This window comes from Ptychodera flava, chromosome 21, assembly GCF_041260155.1.
Source record: "Ptychodera flava strain L36383 chromosome 21, AS_Pfla_20210202, whole genome shotgun sequence".
In the NCBI taxonomy this organism is placed as follows: domain Eukaryota; kingdom Metazoa; phylum Hemichordata; class Enteropneusta; family Ptychoderidae; genus Ptychodera; species Ptychodera flava.
In genome coordinates, this window is record NC_091948.1 from 24,697,876 (window position 1) to 24,719,050 (window position 21,175).

At 41.2% G+C, this 21,175-nt stretch overlaps 1 protein-coding gene across 1 annotated transcript in view; it reads left to right on the plus strand.

The window, feature by feature from the left end:
- The window catches only part of LOC139121816 (ras-like protein family member 12), a 37,182-nt gene extending 17,146 nt beyond the window's left edge, over positions 1 to 20,036 (plus strand). Inside the window, exons 3-5 of the mRNA XM_070687015.1 lie at positions 13,416 to 13,489; positions 14,125 to 14,330; positions 18,433 to 20,036. Coding sequence (XP_070543116.1) covers positions 13,416 to 13,489; positions 14,125 to 14,330; positions 18,433 to 18,748 — 596 coding nt within the window. The 3' untranslated portion in view covers positions 18,749 to 20,036. The remainder of the gene's footprint in view (positions 1 to 13,415; positions 13,490 to 14,124; positions 14,331 to 18,432) is intronic.
- Positions 20,037 to 21,175: the final 1,139 nt, after the last annotated feature.

Here is a 21,175-nt window from a genome sequence, read left to right on the forward strand (position 1 = left end):
TGCCTCATGAATCTTAAAATTATTCTGTGGCTCATGTTTGAATACTTTCTCCTTTTTTCATATGCACAAGATGAAGCATAAACACGATATGAAAATTTATTTTCATTCAAACCATGTTAATTCGTGACCTTTCCACGAAAAATCGCAATGACATAGGATACCACCATGCATGATAGCTACCAGTCAGTGACTATGAAGTTATGTGTAAGACTTTTATTGTGGTGAAAACTCGTTCGCTTTCGGCCTAATCTATGTCCCAGGTCACAACTTAAAGACACTCCTAATAACAACAACAACATACACATTTTTTTCGTCATATTATCAAAAATGTGAAGTTTATGTCTCTCAAGTTAACACGATGACCGAATGTATGTAGACATCCTTTCAATTTGACTGTGGTAAATCCATAGTCAGTGGAGTATTCCATTGCTCTTGCTCAGGATAAGATATATGAACACATCTTCTTGCAACGACGCCACGCATCGACGCTGACACAGAAACGCTAACATTTATTATACCATTCGACAAAGGTACGGTTATGTTTATATTGTTTTTTTGGTCAAATTTACGAACTTGCTTGAGGTTTATGATTTTCTTGCTGTACAAATAATTATTTGAAGCAACTATCAATTCGAGACAAATCGGTTCCGACAGGAAGAACACAACAGGAAGAGGAACCCTTAAGAAGTAAAAAACACAGATTGTGTTTTGCCGCCATTTAAAGAGATCCTTGTTTACGATGTAGACACTTTCTGGGGTGAAATGGGTTGTGTTGAAACTGCAGTAGCTGCCACAAGATGACGTCAAAGGCTGTTTTGCTATGCCAGGAGTATCTTTTCTCAGCCAATAAAATCCCAAAAGAGACAGCGACGCTAATAAAGTCAGACATTTAAACCCATCGCGTCAAAACTTTGCGTGCATTTAAACAATGCTGTCTGCTTCCAATAAGAACGTTGACACGCATGATCAAGTTCTTCAATACCACGTGACTGCTCATGTATACATTACGTGGATCTTAAAACAACTGACAACGAAAGCTACTTCATCACGTACCGCTGTTTTGTAAGGTGTTAAATATAAAAATATCCAGTGTTTTTGTATCCGCTTTTAAAGGTTTTCATTCAAATTTCCATCTGGAACCCTTTACTTTTCACGTTTCAGCGCGAAACTCGAGAATGGCAAAATAATAACGGGGCGATTTTGGCAAGCTGTCTGCCGAGTTATTTGAAATCAACCTGTGTCCAGCAGTAAATATTTACGATATCTAAATGTAGTATCCATGTTGCCGGTTGAGAGTTCGCCTGCTTGTCGCAGAGGGATGTGGCGAACACATTTTCTCCCGTGTCCTTAAAGACTAAACACGTTCTCTTGTATTCGAGAATGTATATACATGTGTGTGTAGCTGGCATCCTAGGCTGCACCGGGTATTACACATACCGTCACTGTGCCATGTGGCACTGCAACGGAATGTAAATTACTTCGCAAAAATGTAAAAACATGTTCTGTTTGTTGGCCATGCACGTGTCCCCAACAGTACCTTGACAGGCAAACCGTCGATTGTGTTTGAAGTTGTCCGTCCCCTGTGATCTGACTTCCCGATTACTCTGATAACGGAGGATGCTTAAAACACATGGAGTACTTTTACATAAGAGCCAGGGCAGTCGAGAGTAATTCTGTTCACATCGGCCTTGAAATTTAAGTGTTTCAGTGTTGACAAACACCCACTTTCACCAGATAAGCATATATGGCAACTGTTTCGCCTAAGATAAACCTTGCGGTCGCAAATCGATAGATCAATGTCGTATTGCCCGACATAATTCATTTCCGGCCCGATAAATATTTTATCCCCTCTGAGAATAGCAGCAGCCAAGTTATCAGCCATCACGTCCATTTGTCTTGGCCGTCACGTCAATTTATTTCGGCTAAATCAATTACAAGCCCTTCAAAAGTCGCGAGACAACATGTTACATCTTGTCCTCTTTGCGAGAATTGGAAGTTCGTCCTCGGTGGTTGAGGAGTTTGTCATTCAGCTCTCCAACCAAACGACATGAACGGCCTTCGGAGTCCCTGCTGCTTATCGCGCTCAGATCGATCATAACTAGAGGACAAAGATCGTCATGCGATATGAACAGACACACTCCTTTGATTCCGGCGAACGGATGAGCGAGATCGGGTGACCTGGACGACGATTCCTCGTCTTCTTTATCTTCACAGTGGGGAAGAACCCTGAATTTGAAACTGCCTCTATACATTTCAAGGTGTAGAGCATTGGCTCAAGCCGGCAATTAGAGTTGACGATATTGAAACTACTCAGCTCACTTTACGATGTCAGAGGGCTCGGTGACGCCCTTGTATACTTTATGACAATCACGCCATCGCATCCCTTGAGCAATCTGACTTAGGAGGAATTTTCAGAATTTACGTGACCTATAGTCAGGGCTGTGAGCAAAGATCATGGTTTCGCGGTTGTGCAAAAGACAGACAGAGATAAAAGCCGCACGTGTCATGGTTGGGGACAGATATTAGAACTTTCAAAATTTTACTGTTCCTCACGTGTTTACTCACACTACAGCTTGCTGGACTCAGTTTGAAATCTACAGAGAAAATTAAGGTCATACTCTTTTGTGAAAATCGATATTTTTTTCCACCGTAGCGGTAATGCAGAATAACGCTGTTTTGAGTTTTAACGTCGGCATAGAGATGTCTGCTTCTCGGGTTCAAAACTTTCCCAGTTACCCGTGCTGTTTATTTTTTACCTTGATAGAGGATTGTTGAAAGTTTCGTTCAGCGAAGTATGAAGAAAAGTCTTAAACTTTCATTTCGAGGTGTGTTTTACCTTAGTCCAATCATTTCAGTGTTATACTCGTAACATCATTAAAACCAGTCGTATTTTACGCGAAGACCACAGGAATGCAAAGAAACATGCTGAACGCATTATACTTTTAAAGGTATGCTGTAACCATGTACTCGTTGTTTGTGGATCGATCAATTCATTGATGATCTATCGGTTGATGGGCATATGGTTGAGGTGTCCTTGACAAAACATTCTCCATGTTAGGGATGGACCATTAGATCTTGGGAGGAGGTGGTCAAAAACAGAAAAAAAAATTCAAAGCAAAAAGTTAGGAAAAAAATCTCCAGACTAGTTTGCAAAAAAAAAAAAAAACAATCAGAAGGCAAAAACATTATAAATCTGACAATTTACTGAGAAAAAAAAATTAGCACATCACCACTCACTTGGGAAAAAAACATGTACAATTGTACTAAAAATATTCGCAGTCTGATTGTGACTACCCCCACCTCCCGATCTAATGGTCCGTCCCTAAGTTATAGATTGTAGTTCTTGTGAAAATTCCGGCGTATTCGCGCTAGAATTTCGCGAAAGTGTTCGATTCCCACGTATTTATCCCCGCCAAGCAGTGAGATTAAGTCCAGCCAAGATACGCTACATAATGGCCTGATTTACGGCCAATAGATCCTGAAGTACTTTAACGATAACTGCATAAACTCAAATGCACTCAAAGCCTTTTTAACGTTTATTGATCCAAACTCTGACCCCCCAACCGCATGGAAATGAATGTCAAGTAGCAAGTTCAACGCAAATAACAACCGTTCCGGTAAATTACGAAGTGTAGCAATGTCTGATGTGGGTGACGGTGGGAGTAGAAGATTATAGTTCAGTCTTAATTATTTAGGACCCTGTGATATTGAAGGCATGGTTAGAAGTTTAGAGTTCGACTGAAATTTCAGGAGCTACTAGTATAACATGAGTGATATTTACTTCCAACTCTTGCTGTGTTACCCACATTGTGGAAGACATACTAGGAACGCGTTTGGCTTCTCATGCCTACACTTCTTACTAGAATCTGCCTGCAAGATCAACTTCAAACCCCATGTTTGTAGTATCACATTTATAGTATCATACTGATTACTCTTTAGGTCGACAATCCATGTGTATTTTTCTTAAAATGTCTTGAGTCCCGCAGATCGAAAGACATTTCAGAGCATTTAGTTCCTTCAATATGATTACGCTTGAGTTTCTATCACTCCTACCACTAAATGTAACTCGGTAGGCAACTCTATGCACTGAATACGCTGAAAATTTATTGGCAAAGGATAGAAGAGCTATTGACTACGTTTAGGCATTTTTGTACATTTTGACTCTATCGATGTTTAAAAAACTGTAAATAAATAAGTAAATGGATACACACATATTGTAAATGAAACCGCCGTTGGGGTTATAGTAGTTGGAAAGTCTGCAAGACTGAGACAATGTTATGCATAATGGATGACGTATGCACGTACATGTGTTGAGTGTGTACATTTCTGGGTTCGAGGGTCGGCGTATCAATCCTTTAACCTGAAGTGAACTCTTGAAAGCGACAGAATATGACGTAAATCAAGTGTACGGGGCTTCACGGTCCCCCCCCCCCCCAGCACGTACCCCTAAGCAACGATAGCTAAATGCCACTATACACATTTAGAATCGACATTTTTTTTGGTTGTATACACACTCCATGGTTGTAAATGTACTCACATTGTCTTTCGGTATTCAGCTGTTCTCAAGATCCGTTATATGAGTTCAATGTTTGTTCCAGGTCACCTGGCCGGTATAATGTCGACAAGCCAAGTAGAATAGATTTCAAATTATTTCACCGCCTTGGTTCAAGTGGACGTGTCTTTGATCACGCAACGGAACACTTCCAAGTCGTGTAAATTTCGGAATTGTCACATTGTCTCTCATTGCAGGCGTCTAGCTGATACTTGAGTAATATAAAAACCTTAAGTTCCACAAGGCCGATTTCTGCTCGTAATCGTGTGAATTGAACTTGAAAATGACATTGCGATAAATGCGTCATAAGCATTTCCTGTCTGATAATGTTGGCGAGTTACTGATTGAGTTGTGTGGATGGCATCTATATAGACCGATTTGATAATACGTTTTGAATAGTAAAAAAGGTATTAACAAAAAACCTTTCACCGTAGGCAGTCGATTCTAAACGTTTCTCATAAACTCCAATCGTATGCTAATTAGGTCGTGCTGAAATTTACACTAATAATAAAACTTTACTGCGTTGATCGAATTAATCTGCCTTCTATTGCAAACTTAACTCAATTTTCTCTTGTTTGCAAGTGGCGTCTACAGTGGAAATAGAAGGCCCAAAAGAAATGCAGGGTGATATTGTCAACTTCTGTGCCAAAATGCGAGGCTCTTTTTATCTCCAAAAATAAAACACCAAAAACAAAACATCAACACAGAACATCATCAAAACGTCAATAACTCCAAAAATAAACGCGATTATTGGACAGGCTCACAGCTAGTTCTGTACAATGTTTATGCAGTTCATAGCATAGCGAGTCGGCACTCAATCGAACTCATTGTAAAGCATTGCTGATGGTAGACTTGAGGACCCGTCCCCGCGTGCGACGGATCGAGGATCTAGAGTGATTTGGAAAAAGTAGGTTCTTTTGGGTTACCAGGGTTTAACTTCTGACCGTGCATATTTGAAATCAGGCCATACTGTTAGTTTCTTGATGCTAGGCCAGTCTTGAACAGTCATACGTCAATCGATATTAAGTTAAACGGATCTTCATCACCCAGTCACCGGTGAGTGCCCACTCGATGGAAACTTATTAAAGTAAATAATCATATGAAAGTAACAAAGTATATCTAACCTATCGCCCTAGTAACCGACTAGTAAATCTCTTATGATAGGAAATCTTCTGAAGTGGCGGGAAGTGAAATTACACAGAACTTATAAATATGGAAACGAAGCAAGGTCATCCACCGATATATACCAAAAGTAGCGGTTTATCAAAAGGTTTGACTTTCTCACAGCCCCTGGCTGGCTACGCACTGAGGCTGGTGTAGCCTGCTATACCTGCTCGTGCCGTGTTGTGCCAGGCAGGCATAGTGCGTACCCAGAGAGGGGCTGTGAGGGAGTCTTTAAAAAGGCGTAGCCGAGAGCTTAGGGAGAGATTCTTCCCTTATCTTTGAGACGTATGTGGAAAAATAGATACCTGGTGGACGGACTATAAAACGGTTCATGTTGTATTCAGGTCGACTCCATCGGCTAAAAAATACTGCAGGTATATTTTCATCATGCGAAGGGAGAGTTTAACAAGAAGATAATTTCAGTTGCCGTACAAAATGGTTCTCAATTCCAAACTAACAGTGGTCATACCTACAATCAAAAGCATCCCATGATAAAATTTCTACCAGTAAACCCATACTGTCAAAGTGTTAACTCAAACAGTGTGACAGCTCGGAGTCGGGTTTGTTGAGGTAGTACATGGTGGGCTACATGTGCAGTACTTTGATTAATTCTACCAACTTGGATAATGTTTCTACGTACAGCTCCATTACGGGTCATAGTTCACGTGATATAAAAGCCCTCCTCCAATAATACCTGCCCCAGGAAAGCATATTAGAGAAATCGTCAGTCTCCTCCAAGAGTCAACGAAATTTATAAAAAAATATTTCTGATCTGGCGCTTATATGCATTTGGAGTGACGCATATCGAATTAGGCCCAATTTGACTGCACTTCCTTTCATGAACCATTGCTTTGGTTTCGCAATTCGATTTGCCAAGTGAACCCCGAGGGAGGCGGGGCCAATTGTGGCTACCCACTCCTTCAGAAAATTCGTAGACAATGTCCGATTAATTTAATGAAAGTTAATGAGACCATGGCTCAATCCTAGCCTTTCGTGTCAGTATTTCCCTGATTTTAGTTGACAGAGAAATAGATGAATAGATACAAAAATACAGGCAGATATCAGACGGGCAGGCAGACAGAGACAGACAGAGATACAAGGATGCAAGCAGAAGGGACTCCATACGTGCACCGAGGTGGAGTAATATTGAGATGCAGAGACTGATAGGCTATGGAAGATATAACGAGGCATCTGGGTACAGAACTGCTTTTCGACATTATTTATAGCCATGAATTCCTCACACTTCAAGCTACCAAAAGTGTCACCATCGATATGTGTTGCTTTAACCTACTGCTAATACATAATCATTACCGGGATAATTGGTGGTTTTAACATGGTATGTGGCTCCAATGCCCATATTACGCGCAATCAGGCTGGAAAGAATAAATGAGGTCATCTAATTTCAGAAGGGCGTTCCTACGCAGGAAAGAGTAGAAAATTCTCGAAGAAAAGAGAACAGAACAGCGCGGAACATTCACTTCCCGGTACGCAACGAAATAATCCAATAAAGTGGTATAGTGTCAATTCAATTCAATTCAGTTCAATTTGTGAATTCTTGCGCCCGAAGAAGCGATTCCAAAAATCTGGCTAACAATAAAATCTCAGGCTGACTTGAATGTACTCAAGGGGCTCTATTTCTGAAGTACAGCTGAGCAACCGAAACGAGGGATTACTTCTAGGAATGAAACGTTTAATATTTGCACAGGTATATTTTAAGACCAAGTTTCATTGCTTGTTCTCATACATCTGCGACGATACAGGGACGGGAGCCGCGTGTGACTAGCGTGGGTAATATTCGTTTGGCATCAGTTAATTGCCGTCGAAATGTGGGCAGACTGCATAGTTTTACCATAGACAGACTCAAATCACAGACTGTCAATGGTTTAACGGTCTGTGACACACTTTTGCGGAATGCCAAACGTTTACACGCGTGTCAACCAATTCTCGATGGCATGGTTCAAAGTCAGCGACAATGGCAGGAGTTGACGAGCCATACGGAAGGACATATGAAGGGCTGCTGTAGTCGCTATCGTTGATAGCGTTTGCTTTGCCTGCTCTTAAAAACTTGATGACAGACAAGGGATGCACTTGTATCATCGTCGTAAAGTACACCCCTCTTTACGGCATCTTGTATGGCGGTTGATTTTGCGTAGGTTCGTGGAGTAGAAAAAAGCTCGCGGGAATGACTTGCATACGTTTTGCTTTGCGGCCTCATGATTGCTTTTAATTTTAACGAGACAGCAGATTTTAGTCATGTTAACATTAATAATAGTTCAAAAGCGTATACCGTCACTGTGTTAAGAAACAAATATTTCTAGAATAGACAGTGCATCTGTAAACAATCTCCTCCACTGCGCGTGCACACATGTTCACTGTCACCCAACACAAGTCAGTCCTACCACCAACGTGAGTTGATCTTGCTCGGAAATAGAAACAGTAATTTCAAATGCTGATCAGCATAAAACTCCTTTTATCAACGACACGGAGCTTCAAATAATGCAAATGAAAGAAAAGGAAGTTATGTTTTATTTCTGTCGATTCCCTGGACATTCAGAAAATGGTTCGAAAAAAAGTCAGTAATTTGGACACCAGTTACTCCTTCAGATGAGCAGTATGACGTTGATGGGAGTTTTGATTGCTCCGATGATTATGGCAATCAAAACGTAGACTGCATTACGTCTATCCATTTCATTCCATATGCACAGCATATGCAAGTGCAGCTGGAGAATTTTCATAGACCCAGGAATATCGGATTTCCACACCTTCTGATTTCAACATATGGAAGTCATACAAACAAAAACTGTCTTCCGTTGTTGAACTGCGGCTCGGGCAGGAAGCCCCTCACTGTGAATTGCCCGGGCAGACCCGACTACTGGTTTTACGCTTCTTAAAAAATGTGGTTTCTTCTCCTCTGTGTGAAAACATCTGGTGATTGATATGCGTGGTTTCTCTACATCAGCCAGAGAAGGTGTGGCCCGTCCTTAATGAGCTCTGCAGTGCGGGCCCATGATGTCAAGGTTTGCAGAACCAGACAGTGATCCACCCCTATTTCGTCCAAAATGATCGAAATATTTGAGTAAATAGTGAAAACGTTTGGTACTTCCGATGGCATCATTGTAAGACTGTGTGATGGTAAACGGACCATTTTGAAAGAGACGGGTTTGAAAGCCCGCACAAAGACAGAACCTTCTATTGTGTCCAATGACGTTGTTTTTGCAAAATGCAGGTGCTGCATTGGTCTTCTAACCAAATTAGTGCTTTTTCCCCACTCGAAGACTTTAAAAGGTCACATTGGGTGTTTTGTCATTTTGATAGAATTTTTTTCATCTCCGTTAAGTTATCGCAAAAATCCTCATGAAGAGACCCGCAATTCACATGTTTCTATACAACACGGGCACCTCTCGTGAAAGGTCAGGGGTTAATCCGGGGGAGTTTCAATGCTTTGCTTTCCACGCACAAACATAGATAATAGTGTGAGAGTAGCGGTCTATTAGACCGAAAGGCTATTAAATCACGTTCCCATAAGTAATGTGTTAGTTTAACTGTGTTTAGATTAGCAAAAGTCAATCCTTACACAAGTTAGACACCCTAATATGAGTATTATGTGGGTCACAGTTGCATTACATCTACAGCAGGGATATTGGTATATTGTCGTGAAACTCAACGCTGGTCAAATCAACGGGAAATATTCGTAAATGTTTTTTTCCTTCACAGCTGACAGAAAACGCGTGTATCATTAGTATGCTGGTCTCTGAGTAAGTTAAGTTTGATTGGACAAGTTACATTGATACCGGTGAACCGTTGGTAATTTGCGAAATACATTGTAGAGGTTAAGTATACCTCACGTTACCTTTGCGAGCGTGGCGCCAAAATGTTGGTCGTACTTTCGTCTGCCTTTTTTTCTATCCGTGGAGTCAATGTCGTCTGTCTGTTCGCCCCTTCTTCTTCCATCTATCACCATATGTTTCTCTACATCTTGTCTCAACATCTTTCCTGTTGAATTTGCCTGTCAAATACGGACAGATTTACGTTATATTTTTTCGCCCCCGGAAACAAATAATGAATTGCTTCAGTCGATTGAACGTAATTTATGTATTAAAAATTGACGTTTATTGAAGGAGAATAGTTCATGCTGTTGTTAATTTGACATATGACAGCAGTGGATGCCGATATTTTTTAACATTTTCGCGTTCGATCACTATTTCACCGATGTATATGCCATCTCGTTTAATAATATATGTCTCTCGCGACCGCTAGGTTTGCTCTTGTCCGGCTCGTTATGCTGTTTTTGGAATTTGCAGAAATGTCACTTGTCATGCCACCGAGACACCAGAGGACACTCAGAAAGCCATGTGTAGCCGGTATTGCTGTCGAGCAGCCAACAATTGAACATAAATCGCTCGTGACTCTTCCTCTCAGGGAGCACAGCGTGACGAAGTCGCATACAACATGGGCCGTAAAGTTGTTCTGGCCATGGACATTTTGATTGACAGATTTAAGAAGTAATCGTTCTACTCGGTTGCGAACACGGACCAGACTATTAAAAAACAATTTCAAATATGTCAAGCGTCTGCTTTTTCACACTGCAGGCGACTGCAGACAGGATAAGTACGATGCTATTATACCTCACCGGTCATGCATGCTCGTTGACTTCTGTTCTACCAACTTAACCGATGATCTCATTGGGCGATGATATCTGACGCACAATTTTTAAGTAATAAAGACACCATATGACACTATGGTTCTTAACAACTGAGTGTAAAGAAAAGTCAATGTGTGTCGCCACTAAACTTTCAATACAGAAATGACCCCCCCCCCCATATCGCACCGACACGTTCTTGAAGTTTTAATCATAATCTGATGTCTTCAAATTATGAAAGTGCATATACTATCACGGAAAGATATTCGGAATGTGAAGCTTAAAACTGCACTTAATGCATTAGCGAAACCATTCCAGTCGCACAGCTAAAACATTAGCCATATCTCCACTTAACATATTTTCACTCATTAGAGTTACCGGAGAAAGTGCATACCCCATCGGCGTTTTAGAGTATAACTTCACGGGCGCCAATCTAGGCCGCCTGGCATTATCGCAGTTAATAACTAGATGTTGCAGGTATGCGGGGTTTTGCGCGACTTCGCTCGGTTGAGGATCCCGAAAAGAGCCATGTCACGTGGGGGTACTGTCACTTCCAGAAGTTGTCCGTATAGTTTGGTATGGTAGCCCTAAAAATTCTGGGGTTACCATACCAAAAGTACGGAGAGGTTCTGGACAGTGCCAGAAGTGACCCGAATGTATTTGTATATATATCGTAAAATATATATAGACTCGTTTGCCACTGGGTAGAAGTTAACTTTGTTGGCCGATCTCGCAATAATGCGACTAGTCTTCGTCCATTTTGAGGAATGACTACCACTTTTTAGAGACGGAGACAGATAGATTCAGGCAAGCTCCCCACTTAAGCTACACGGCAGGTTTTTTTTTACTTAAGTTTGTAGAACACCACAACGTTGGCAAACAGTTTCCAACCATTTCTGAAGTCATCTTGCTGGTATTCTAGCATCTCGACATCGTCCTTCGGCCTTCAGCGAAGGCAGAAAGACGACGTCGAGATGCTAGACTCCGTTACTGAGTAACTACTTGCGTGACGGACAACCTAAATATCTATTAGTTTTTTTAGTTAGCCTCCACTTCTTGGACTTATCGACGTATAAAGTGAAATCAAATCATTGCGGTCGCATTAAAACTTTATTTTCATGTAATTCACATTAGATTGTGGGGTTTATTGCCCCATATGTCACCCATGTGTTTTCTTGGTAAGGGGGGGGGGTATCCTGCGTGCCGTAAAATATATAGATATTTCATTAAAACGGATGATAGATGCTCAGGACAGTGCCTTTGCAATTTCCAGCCAGTCATTCCAGCCTCTTGTAACTTTCGTGGTTTGGTATTCCTCCTAGTTTATGGGTGAGAGTGCGGTGTGACATGCTGTTTTGTGAAGCCATTGAAGTTTGAAATGTATTTTGAGTCTCATTTGCTCATCAAAGAACATCGCCACGTCACAGGTTATCTCCGATGGCAAAACAGATGTCAAGAATAGACAGTTTGTACTATTAAAAGTTGTCTCGCGAATACGGTACACGCGTCGCCCACGGCTTTCCTGTGCAACTTGCAGGGATCACTTGTTGGTTCGTCAGTACAGTAATTGTTTCCACTCAAAACCTCATCGGTAATCGCCGATGCCTATCCTTAACAAAAAAAGAAAACGAGAAAGGAATTTTGGGTTTGAAATTCCGTCTTGTGTTGTAGTGACGGCAGCCGCTGATTCAGCGTCTGCGAACGTTCTGAACGCCGGTCCAGTCGATACAGTGAAAGCCGGGCAGGAACTTCCAGAAATGTGACGAAAATGAAAGTATCGTATCTTTCTGTAATGGAATCGTTTCTTTATGCGTGCTTATTCAATCGTTATGTTGTCGATATCCATTCTAGAGAAGAGACAGCGTAAAGTTTATTGGTTACAAAAACACCGGTTAGAAGACCTCTTTTGAAAGTTCAGGGACTGCTGACTTGCATCTTAGTTACGTTTCCTTGGTGATACGGGCAAGCATCAACAATCATCTGCCGTTTGTCGAGCAGTAAAACTTTGATTAGTGTTGTTAGAGCAACATGTCTGCCCCGGGCCCGGTTTTTTCTTCTTTCACCTCTGCCAGATTTGGAAACTAAATCACCCTGCTTCCAAAAATAGAACTGCATGTCTGGTTTCCAGTTTATTGAAACAGCATGTTCACTGCACACTTTTGCAATACATGCAACGTGCCTCACGTTTGCTAACCTAGTCTCGTCCAGCCTGGACGATGAACGTTAAGTGCAAGCAGCCAACGTGGGGGCGCCAAGAACAACAATCGATGCATTTGTATTTGCCGACTTTCATTTTTCATTTTAATGGCTGTCATCCAGAAAATACTTCATTCGGGAATCTCCGGGGGCAATGTACTTTTTGGAGGTTAAAGTTCCATTAGTCGCAACTATTGATGTGTTTTCCAATATTTTGTCCCGTTTGCCAAAGACATTTTCTGTTTTTCTTCCAACATCATATCGAATTACCAGTCTCCAACTTGTCAATAAAGCCTACATGTGTTTAATGTTGAATCCTACTGTTGCCGATGAATTCAGTTGACAAGGCTCATTCTGTGTATTTCAACGAAGTTTAGGGAAAATGAAAATATTTTTTTTTCTACAGGACGGAAATAGCGGATATATTCGAAAGTTACAACCGTGGTACCTTAATGGTAGTCGACTTAACCCTTTGAGTGCTGTAATTGTTCCAACCAAAATTTTAGTGCAATATTTTTACCAATTTTTATGAATTTTTCTGTAATTTTTTGATAATTTTGGACCAAATGGACATCACATTTCATTAGCTACAGTTTGTTATCAAAATTTTGACAAAAATCTGAAAAAAATTGACCGGTGTATATTTCCTAAAGGCAACAAAAAATGATTTTGGCGCTCAAAGGGTTAATACCGCCGTATTGCAAGGGTATATCTGTTTTAGAGTGGGGAACGTCAACTTCGCATTGTGGTATCACGCCATGTTTCATGCAATGCGACGTCTACACCTATCATTCCATGACGCATTCATTAATTTATGTATGAAACACCCTGGAAACAATGTCTCTCGCTCTGGTTTTTACACAGAAGACACATATAGCAAAGAAACCGTAGTTGACAATCAGCAAGTACTCGTGAAGATAATGGACACAGCTAATCAGGTAACTGTCGTGTTATATTGCCATCATTAACGATTGACTAAAAACACCTGTCATCCGTTGAAAGGAAAACCCGTCCTTGGCTAAAACTACGGTCACTAAAAAGTAATTTACGTAAAGTGGAAATTGTGTACCGATGTTCTGTTGTCGTTAGTTTGAAATTCTTGCAATGCGAACTTATTTTCTACATTGGGAAACAAGCGAACAGACAACTGCAACGGTCATCGCGAGACTGGTGCTGTGCAGTCAATTAGGCATGCGAATTTACAATCCCACGGACAACTTGAACGGGTGGAGGAAAAAGACACAAACACACCGAACTAAGGGAGATGGTAGACTTTATGGCACGTTGCCAAAAATGACGTCATGTGTTTCGAAAACGTATCCAGGTTATCGTCATACCTCTATGGATAGATTGATTTGTTTGTCACAAGAGAATAATGTCACGTTAGAAATTAATACCACTCATGCACTGCAACAGTTTAAAATCATTTATTGGAATGATTTCAGTATACAAGATTTTTCTCAGGGCACTATTCAAAATCAAAGTATCTCATACATATGATCGTAAACTCCAGTGATGGCCATGATGATTGAGGAGGTGACTTTTCTCGTCTGAAACGATTTTTTTCGTCCAGATTGGCAACAACGAGTTCGAGGACAACAGTTCCGAAAGATACCTAAACTGGGCAGACGCTTTTATCATCGTGTACAGCATTGACAACAGGCATTCCTTCGACGAGGCAAAAACATTCCTGCAAGAAGTCTTCGAGCACCAGAAAGTGAATTCACCCGATAAACCCATCGTCCTCCTCGGCAACAAAGTGGACATGCAGAGATACAGGTGAGTTTGACATAAAAATGTGAAGGTCAAAACCGTTCTCGCACTCCAGGGCTTGATTTCGCCTCACCCGATAAACAAGTCAGAGAAACTGAAGCGGTGAATAGTATGAACACTGTAAAATCTAGTCTTGTTAAAGGTTTCGGTAACAAGTCAAGCTGTTGCCGTAAAGAGGTGAGTGATTTTCGACAGTAGCGTAAAACAGTCAGAATGACGACACTTTCGGTTTTAGCAAGACAGGGTGACCTATTTGTGATTTCTTCACCGACATTCTTCCTAAATAGTATTTTAAAATGTCGTCGACCATAGATATTGGTTGATGTCCGCGCAACAGAAGGTTTTATTCAAGCAAAACGAGATCGAATTGTACTCGAATGAAAAGCATGATAGTTTCTCAGGCTGAATGGAACCTGTCCTGCAATTTGTCTAATGTTTAAAAACGTTACTGAAAGTCGCTGTTGTTTTGGGTATTACATGTATCTGAAAAGTCGCTTAATTTTGTCAGAACTTTGAAATATTCTGGAAAGCAGTGGTCGATGAAATATGGATTCAATTCAGCTTGTAGACAGAACAGATAAAGAAAACGGTCACGTATAATTTCTGTTATCTGCCAGAAAATTATGTAAGTTCGCTGTTGGCTGGTCTCACTGATCTCACAAACCGTGTAAGGGGTCGTGGATAATTCCAACATACGCTTTGACTTGACAAGCGAAACTCATACTGCTTTCCCCGACTATTGTGCGCAAATTCGTAGTAACTATATCCCACCGTTATATTTTGGAATCGTACATATCATCATGTGCGTGATACTAAATCAGATTTGCTGTTTGAATGTATGTTGTGCCACAATCTGCCAGCACTTTAAACCCCAAACAACCTGTTCCAGGAAATCATCGTGTGTAGGGACACGGTAGCTCAAATCATAATTTTATGTTTGGGTTTTCGCACTTCCAGTCTTTCGTCACGGCGAAGGGGAAACACAACGAGTTCCGTTTGCCATTCGCGTGCTGTTACTATACCCACTGCCCCTTAGTTACTCTAAGTTGATAATCAACAACATGTCTGAGTTCATGGTTGTATTTTATGACACAGAAAAACACCTGAAAGAGCGACTTTTGTCCTTTTGATGTTTTTGCATTTGTATCTGATGGACCGGCAAACCTGTCTTGTCATTATCCTTGTCATTGGAAACAAAACAATAAAAGTTGCCGATAGTGTGAGCAGATAAAACATCTCTCCCGGGCCCGTATTGCAGAAGGTTAACAGGGTGTGACCCGCCCTCCCCCTATGTAGGCATTCAAAACTGTAAGGTATTGAAATGAAGCCAAGGATTGGGCCCGGGTATTTGACAGGGTATAGCTTCGCCTCTTCTTTGGTAATGGATACGCTTATATTTTGGTGGTCCATTCACGTTTTTTGTCCTGCTCGAGCATGATGTCATTCTTGTTTTCATACTGGTGTGTGAACAACAGCTCAGCATACGTGCGAAATACTGCGAGAAAATGCACAGACTTTTTCAGAAGTCTGCCTCTTTGTCTAGCTAGTTGTCTGTCTTTCTGCCTGTCTTTCTTTCTTTCTTTCTCAACCGTCCTTATTTCTTCCGTTTCTCAGTGTCTCGGATGTGTGCATTTGTAAGTCAGTATTCTGTCTCAGTACCTGTCTCTGTCTGTCTACGTCACTGCTTCTGTGTCTCTGCCTCCTCCTTTGCATGCCAATATCGTATGTGGGGCCATACCCATCATGCACGTTCAGCGCAGAAAAGTGACTCACGAAGACGTTCGCCAAACTTGTTGCGTCATTCATCGAGCAAGTTACCAGTGCCATTTGCACGTGGCCTCGCGCGTGACTGGACCGATAACCTTTGCAAATTTTACGCCGAGAAGTATAGAGGTGATAAACAAACAAAACTTGTTTATTATTTACTTTGCGATAACCCGTGTCGCTCGTGTTTCTCCACCGGTAACCGCACACTTCTGTGCGGCAGAAGGGCTTTTTAGCTGTCCACTGTTTGGACAATTGAAGTCTGTCTGATCAGCAGTGTTCAAGAAAAGCTTCAGACAAGAGTTTTATTCAGTCGATGGAAGACTGAGTCTGTCGATGGTATTGTATTAGTGTTGGTACACACGTAATAAGTTTGCATTTCTAGAGGCTAGATCAACAAACATATGGGCCTTTGGTTTACTGAGACGTACGGCAATATTTTCATATTTTAGTAACCTAGCTGATTGAAATTTCACAGCCGTCAAATAGTTACTCCCTTTCGAGTTTTGCGTTGAATCGAGCTGTTTGGCGTGACAGTAAATGTCTGTATAAGCTTTTCGGATTTAATTCAACTTAACTCAGATGTTCCTTCGGGGGACCATAAAAGCCATCTGGCTTTTGAACCAAAAAAAAGAGAGAGAAAGATGGGCAAATGCATGATCGTTAATACTTGGACGGGGCTAATGGATATAAGTTAATTTATTCGTTCGTATGCGCCATTTTGCCGACCTCAGTTGCCAGGGCAACGTCAACGCCTGGGTCAACGAACTATGTCTGTCCATGGAGGTAGCAGAGACCCACGCATGCCTCACCTTGCTTGCTGAACAAATTCTTGCGGTTCACCGAATGTGCCTTCATGATTTACAAGTCGCGCCCATGGACTTTATTACTGGGTTATAGCTACTATTTCGATGGATTAGCGCAAGAATGTATGTAAATATAGAGAAGGGGAGAATGACCCACATAATTTAGGCCTGTTACTCGTTGTGAAAGACTTTGCAACAGAGGGAAAAACTCAACATCTGTTCCCACTAAATCAACTCCCCTCGTCACCGCCGGTCCTGCTGACCTTTGCCTCACAGGGTCAGAGGTCAAACAGCTTTCAAAACAGTAGCGAAAAGCAAAAGTAATCCATGGTGTTTTTTTTTCACTTTGCGAAGGGTGATGACATTATGTGGGCTTTTAAAAGCATTAAAATGAACCAAAACATTAAACCAGCTTACTCAGACTGTGGGATTTCTTAGATTATGCGACACTTCTGAAAATAAAACGCTTATGAAAACAAGTCGAGTGAAAACATGAGAAATTCGAAAGTCACGAATTCTACGATCAACATCTGTTCACTCGCCGTACTGGGACCTCTTTCATGTCCCGTGTTTGGCCCTTCCCGGGCAAGTGATATAATCTCTGTCCATTGTTGACTCGCTTGTCTCAAAGCCCGAATTGTGCATGTAGTCCATTTGTTGGTGAGCGCCCTTGCCCGTATCAGTTGTTCCCTGGTAAATGGATGTGGATTTGTTTTCAAGGTGTTTGATATGCGATCTGTACTTTATTCACGCTCACGATTGTGTCGACGCGGTGTTCGTGTTCACACGTCGGCGCTCAGGTGTTGCACGCTGACACAGTGATGGACGGGTTCAACATCGTTGGTTCTGACAGCAAAAATGTCCCTGGAGAGTACTCCCTGTCAGTGATATAACTCATATCTTTGACCGGTTTGAGACAGTCAGTCTGTTGATGAATATAATGGTAAGATAAGGCCTTGTATGCTAACTCTACATGCACTATGATGTGTGTAAAATTACTGGGCAGCCCACGAACGAAAAATCTCATTGTCCTTTTGCTGTAGACAATGATCATAGTATGATGAAACTCATGAGGTAGAATGCGCCGTAGGGACAGATATTCGGACCCTCCAATTTTTACAATACTTAGTTTGCCTGCTGCTCGTGTGGATATATTATTACGCCGGTAGAGGAAATGCAGGTCTTACCGTCTCGGTTTTTTCGTGTGAAAATAGAAAATTTACTTTCCTACGGATTAACACGGGGGCAATGAAACTCATGGGATATATAAAGGTTTCACCGGCTAAGTTTATGTGAAAATCGGGAATTTCATTTTCCCCATAGAGACAGGGATGGCAGCAGTTTAAATTTCAAATATCGGTAGATATAGGGTAAAATCTCTAGAACCAAAATTTGCATGGTGATCCCCGATATTTATTCGTGATTTTAAAAGAGAGTGGTTGAAAGTTTGCTTGAGGAAAGTTTGAACACTAGTTAAAGTATTTCATTTCCGAGGCGCGAATTACGTTAATTGGTATACTTTTATTCTCCCTTCACAGGCAAGTCAGTAAAACAGAGGGTAACAGCCTCTCACAACAGTACGCCTGCAAGTTCCACGAGTCATCGGCAGCCGGAGGTTACGAGAGCGTCGAAAAAGTCTTCCAAGACGCCGTGCGGGAGATCAGAGACGAGGCTGAGAGACACAAACCGCTGAAGCCACTCTTCATCAGCGACGAAGACAAACCAGCGGTCAGCGTGCCCTCCACGGCCAAAGAAACTCGTACGAAGAGTCACCAACTGCCCGCCAAACCAAAGACACTGCACACAAAGAGGACTGGAACGACATTCAAAATATTTAATAAAATATTCAACTGACCGGACACTACACAGTCAAATCTTGTAAACACTTGTAAATGAAGCCACAGTTGGGACACGTATCTCGTGTCATGTTTTTGTTCCGAATTTATATGGCATTGAATTTTGGCAGGAACAGAGCCGTGCACAAGCAAAGAGAGAATTTATTACCCGATCCTTTGTTGATGTAGAATTAAATATAGAAACGGCAGCTATTGAAGACTGCCTAAACGCGATTGTAAAATTTAGTTCAAGGCCTAAAGAGTTAGAATTCATTTCTTTCAGTACTTAATGTAACCGGTCGCGTGTGCCCGAATGATTTACATCGACGTCTTTCCAAACCAATCGATCGGGAAAAAAACAAAAAAAAAAAAAAACAAAAGGACGTCACTGATAGTATTGGGGGCGCTGCAGCATGCTAACAAGTTCAACAGAATAGATTGAAACCTGAGCCCTACAGTGCGCACCTTTGTGTGGGACATTGATCAGATACGTGTGACAGTTTCACTCGGACCGGGTATTCACTTCTGTCAAATTAGATACTTATTTCACCAACCCGAGGCCAAAGCTAGAGTTGTAACTGGTTTTGCTGATGGCATTGTGGAAAATAATGCTTCCTTGCTAAACTAAACCGTTTTTCGTCTGGTCTACAAGGAATTGTACTCACTATTTCTGGAGCTGAGAGCTTCTATTTCTAGAGTTGAGAGTTTTGAAAGAGGTTAGATGATGAGCTACTTACAATAGCACCCAGACTCACAAACGATCTGTATTGATACACTTAGAGGAACCCTAAAGAGTGTGCGACTAGATCACTTTTAGTGTTTTCAGTGTCGATTTTTTATTTTACTTTCATAGAATCGTGTGAACCAATTATATCTTGATCTCCCCACTCAGTTCTCGTACTTTTCAGTGAGCGAAATCAACTCTAACCTAAAAGCGACATAGAACTCCATGGGGAAAACCGTCAATCAAATCAAGGATTTCCCACGATAACGTTTACAGAGAACAAAGTAGTATTTTGTCGTACAAAAAACTGAGCCAGACAGAAAGGAGGTATTTCGGGAGAGATTTGTAAATACTCTATGTTATTCCTGCGGAACAGGTAATATGTACTGTTGGATACAGTTACAGCCAATCAATGCTGGAGCCTATGTTGGCTTGCGAAGAATCACCCTTTGATGGCGCTGCACTTAAAACCCAGGTGGTTATTTGTGAATACAGCTGTCATGTCACATCCCATTATTTTATGGCGGTGTTTAAAATGAAATCTTGGCACAGTGATAATCAATACATTGACAAGTTTGGGAAACTTGACAGTCTCTGGTCTTTATTGCGTCAAAGCGTGAGTGGTGTTTTCTTTTTTTCAGATGCGTAGTGGTTAGCGCGCGCGTGCGCGTGCACTTTTCTGTCTACGTCTGCGCGCAGTGGGCATTCGCCAGCATAATTGTACTAGACACACGTACACATACATTTTATACATGCCGTCATATAATACCAGGCAAAGAATTCCACATCATTTTGACAAATATTTGGCATTAATACCCTTTTAATACAGTGATTATGACAAATATGTTACATGTCACATTTGGAGTGTGGTACCCAAAACAGCTACTCTTTTGGGTATGTGGCACAGATTAGCCGTAATCCATAAATCAGATTCTACACGCACAGGGAGTTCACCCCTTTTGCAGTGTCAGACATCCTGCATAGTTTTGTAACACTTTTTCTTCTAAGAATTACCGAGGGGGCATTAAGGTAGAATGCACCTCGGGGACAGACATTTGCACTCAAATTTTTGCAATTCTTTACTGATCTACCACTTACGTTGGCTCGTTTTCTAAAGCTCCTGGAAGTACGAAAAATTTTCACCGTCTTAGTTTTGCGAAAAACTAAAAATTTATTTTATCCATAAGGTTAACACAGGGATGGCAGCAATTTTGAATTTTAGCGAAATCTGTAAATGTTATGTAATTTGTGATTCTAGTACCAAACTTTGCCAGGTGACCGCTGATATTTTTCATTATTTAGTAAGAGTATGGTCGAAAGTTTCGGAAAAAGTTTGAGCAAAAGTTTGTCATTCATTTTCGAGGCGCGAACTAGCTTAAATTATATACAAAACAAATGAAACAAATGCTTCACCAAGTCCTGTGAATCATATTTCTCCTCCATATCAAGATATTTGTTGCAATTTGTTGTTTTTCCCACTCTAGCAATGTACAATGCAACTCGGGGACAGATAGTTGGATGTCAAGTTTTTACAATACTTTTCTGATCTCCCACTTGTGTAAGCTCATTTTGAAGTCCTTGGAGTAGACAAAGTTTTCACCGTCTTAGTTTTATGTAACTCGAAAATTTAATTTTTGTTCCTCGGGGTTAACAAGGGACAGCAGCCATTTTGAATTTCAAACTTCGGTAAAGTTAATGTCATTTATCTCTTAAGTACCAAAC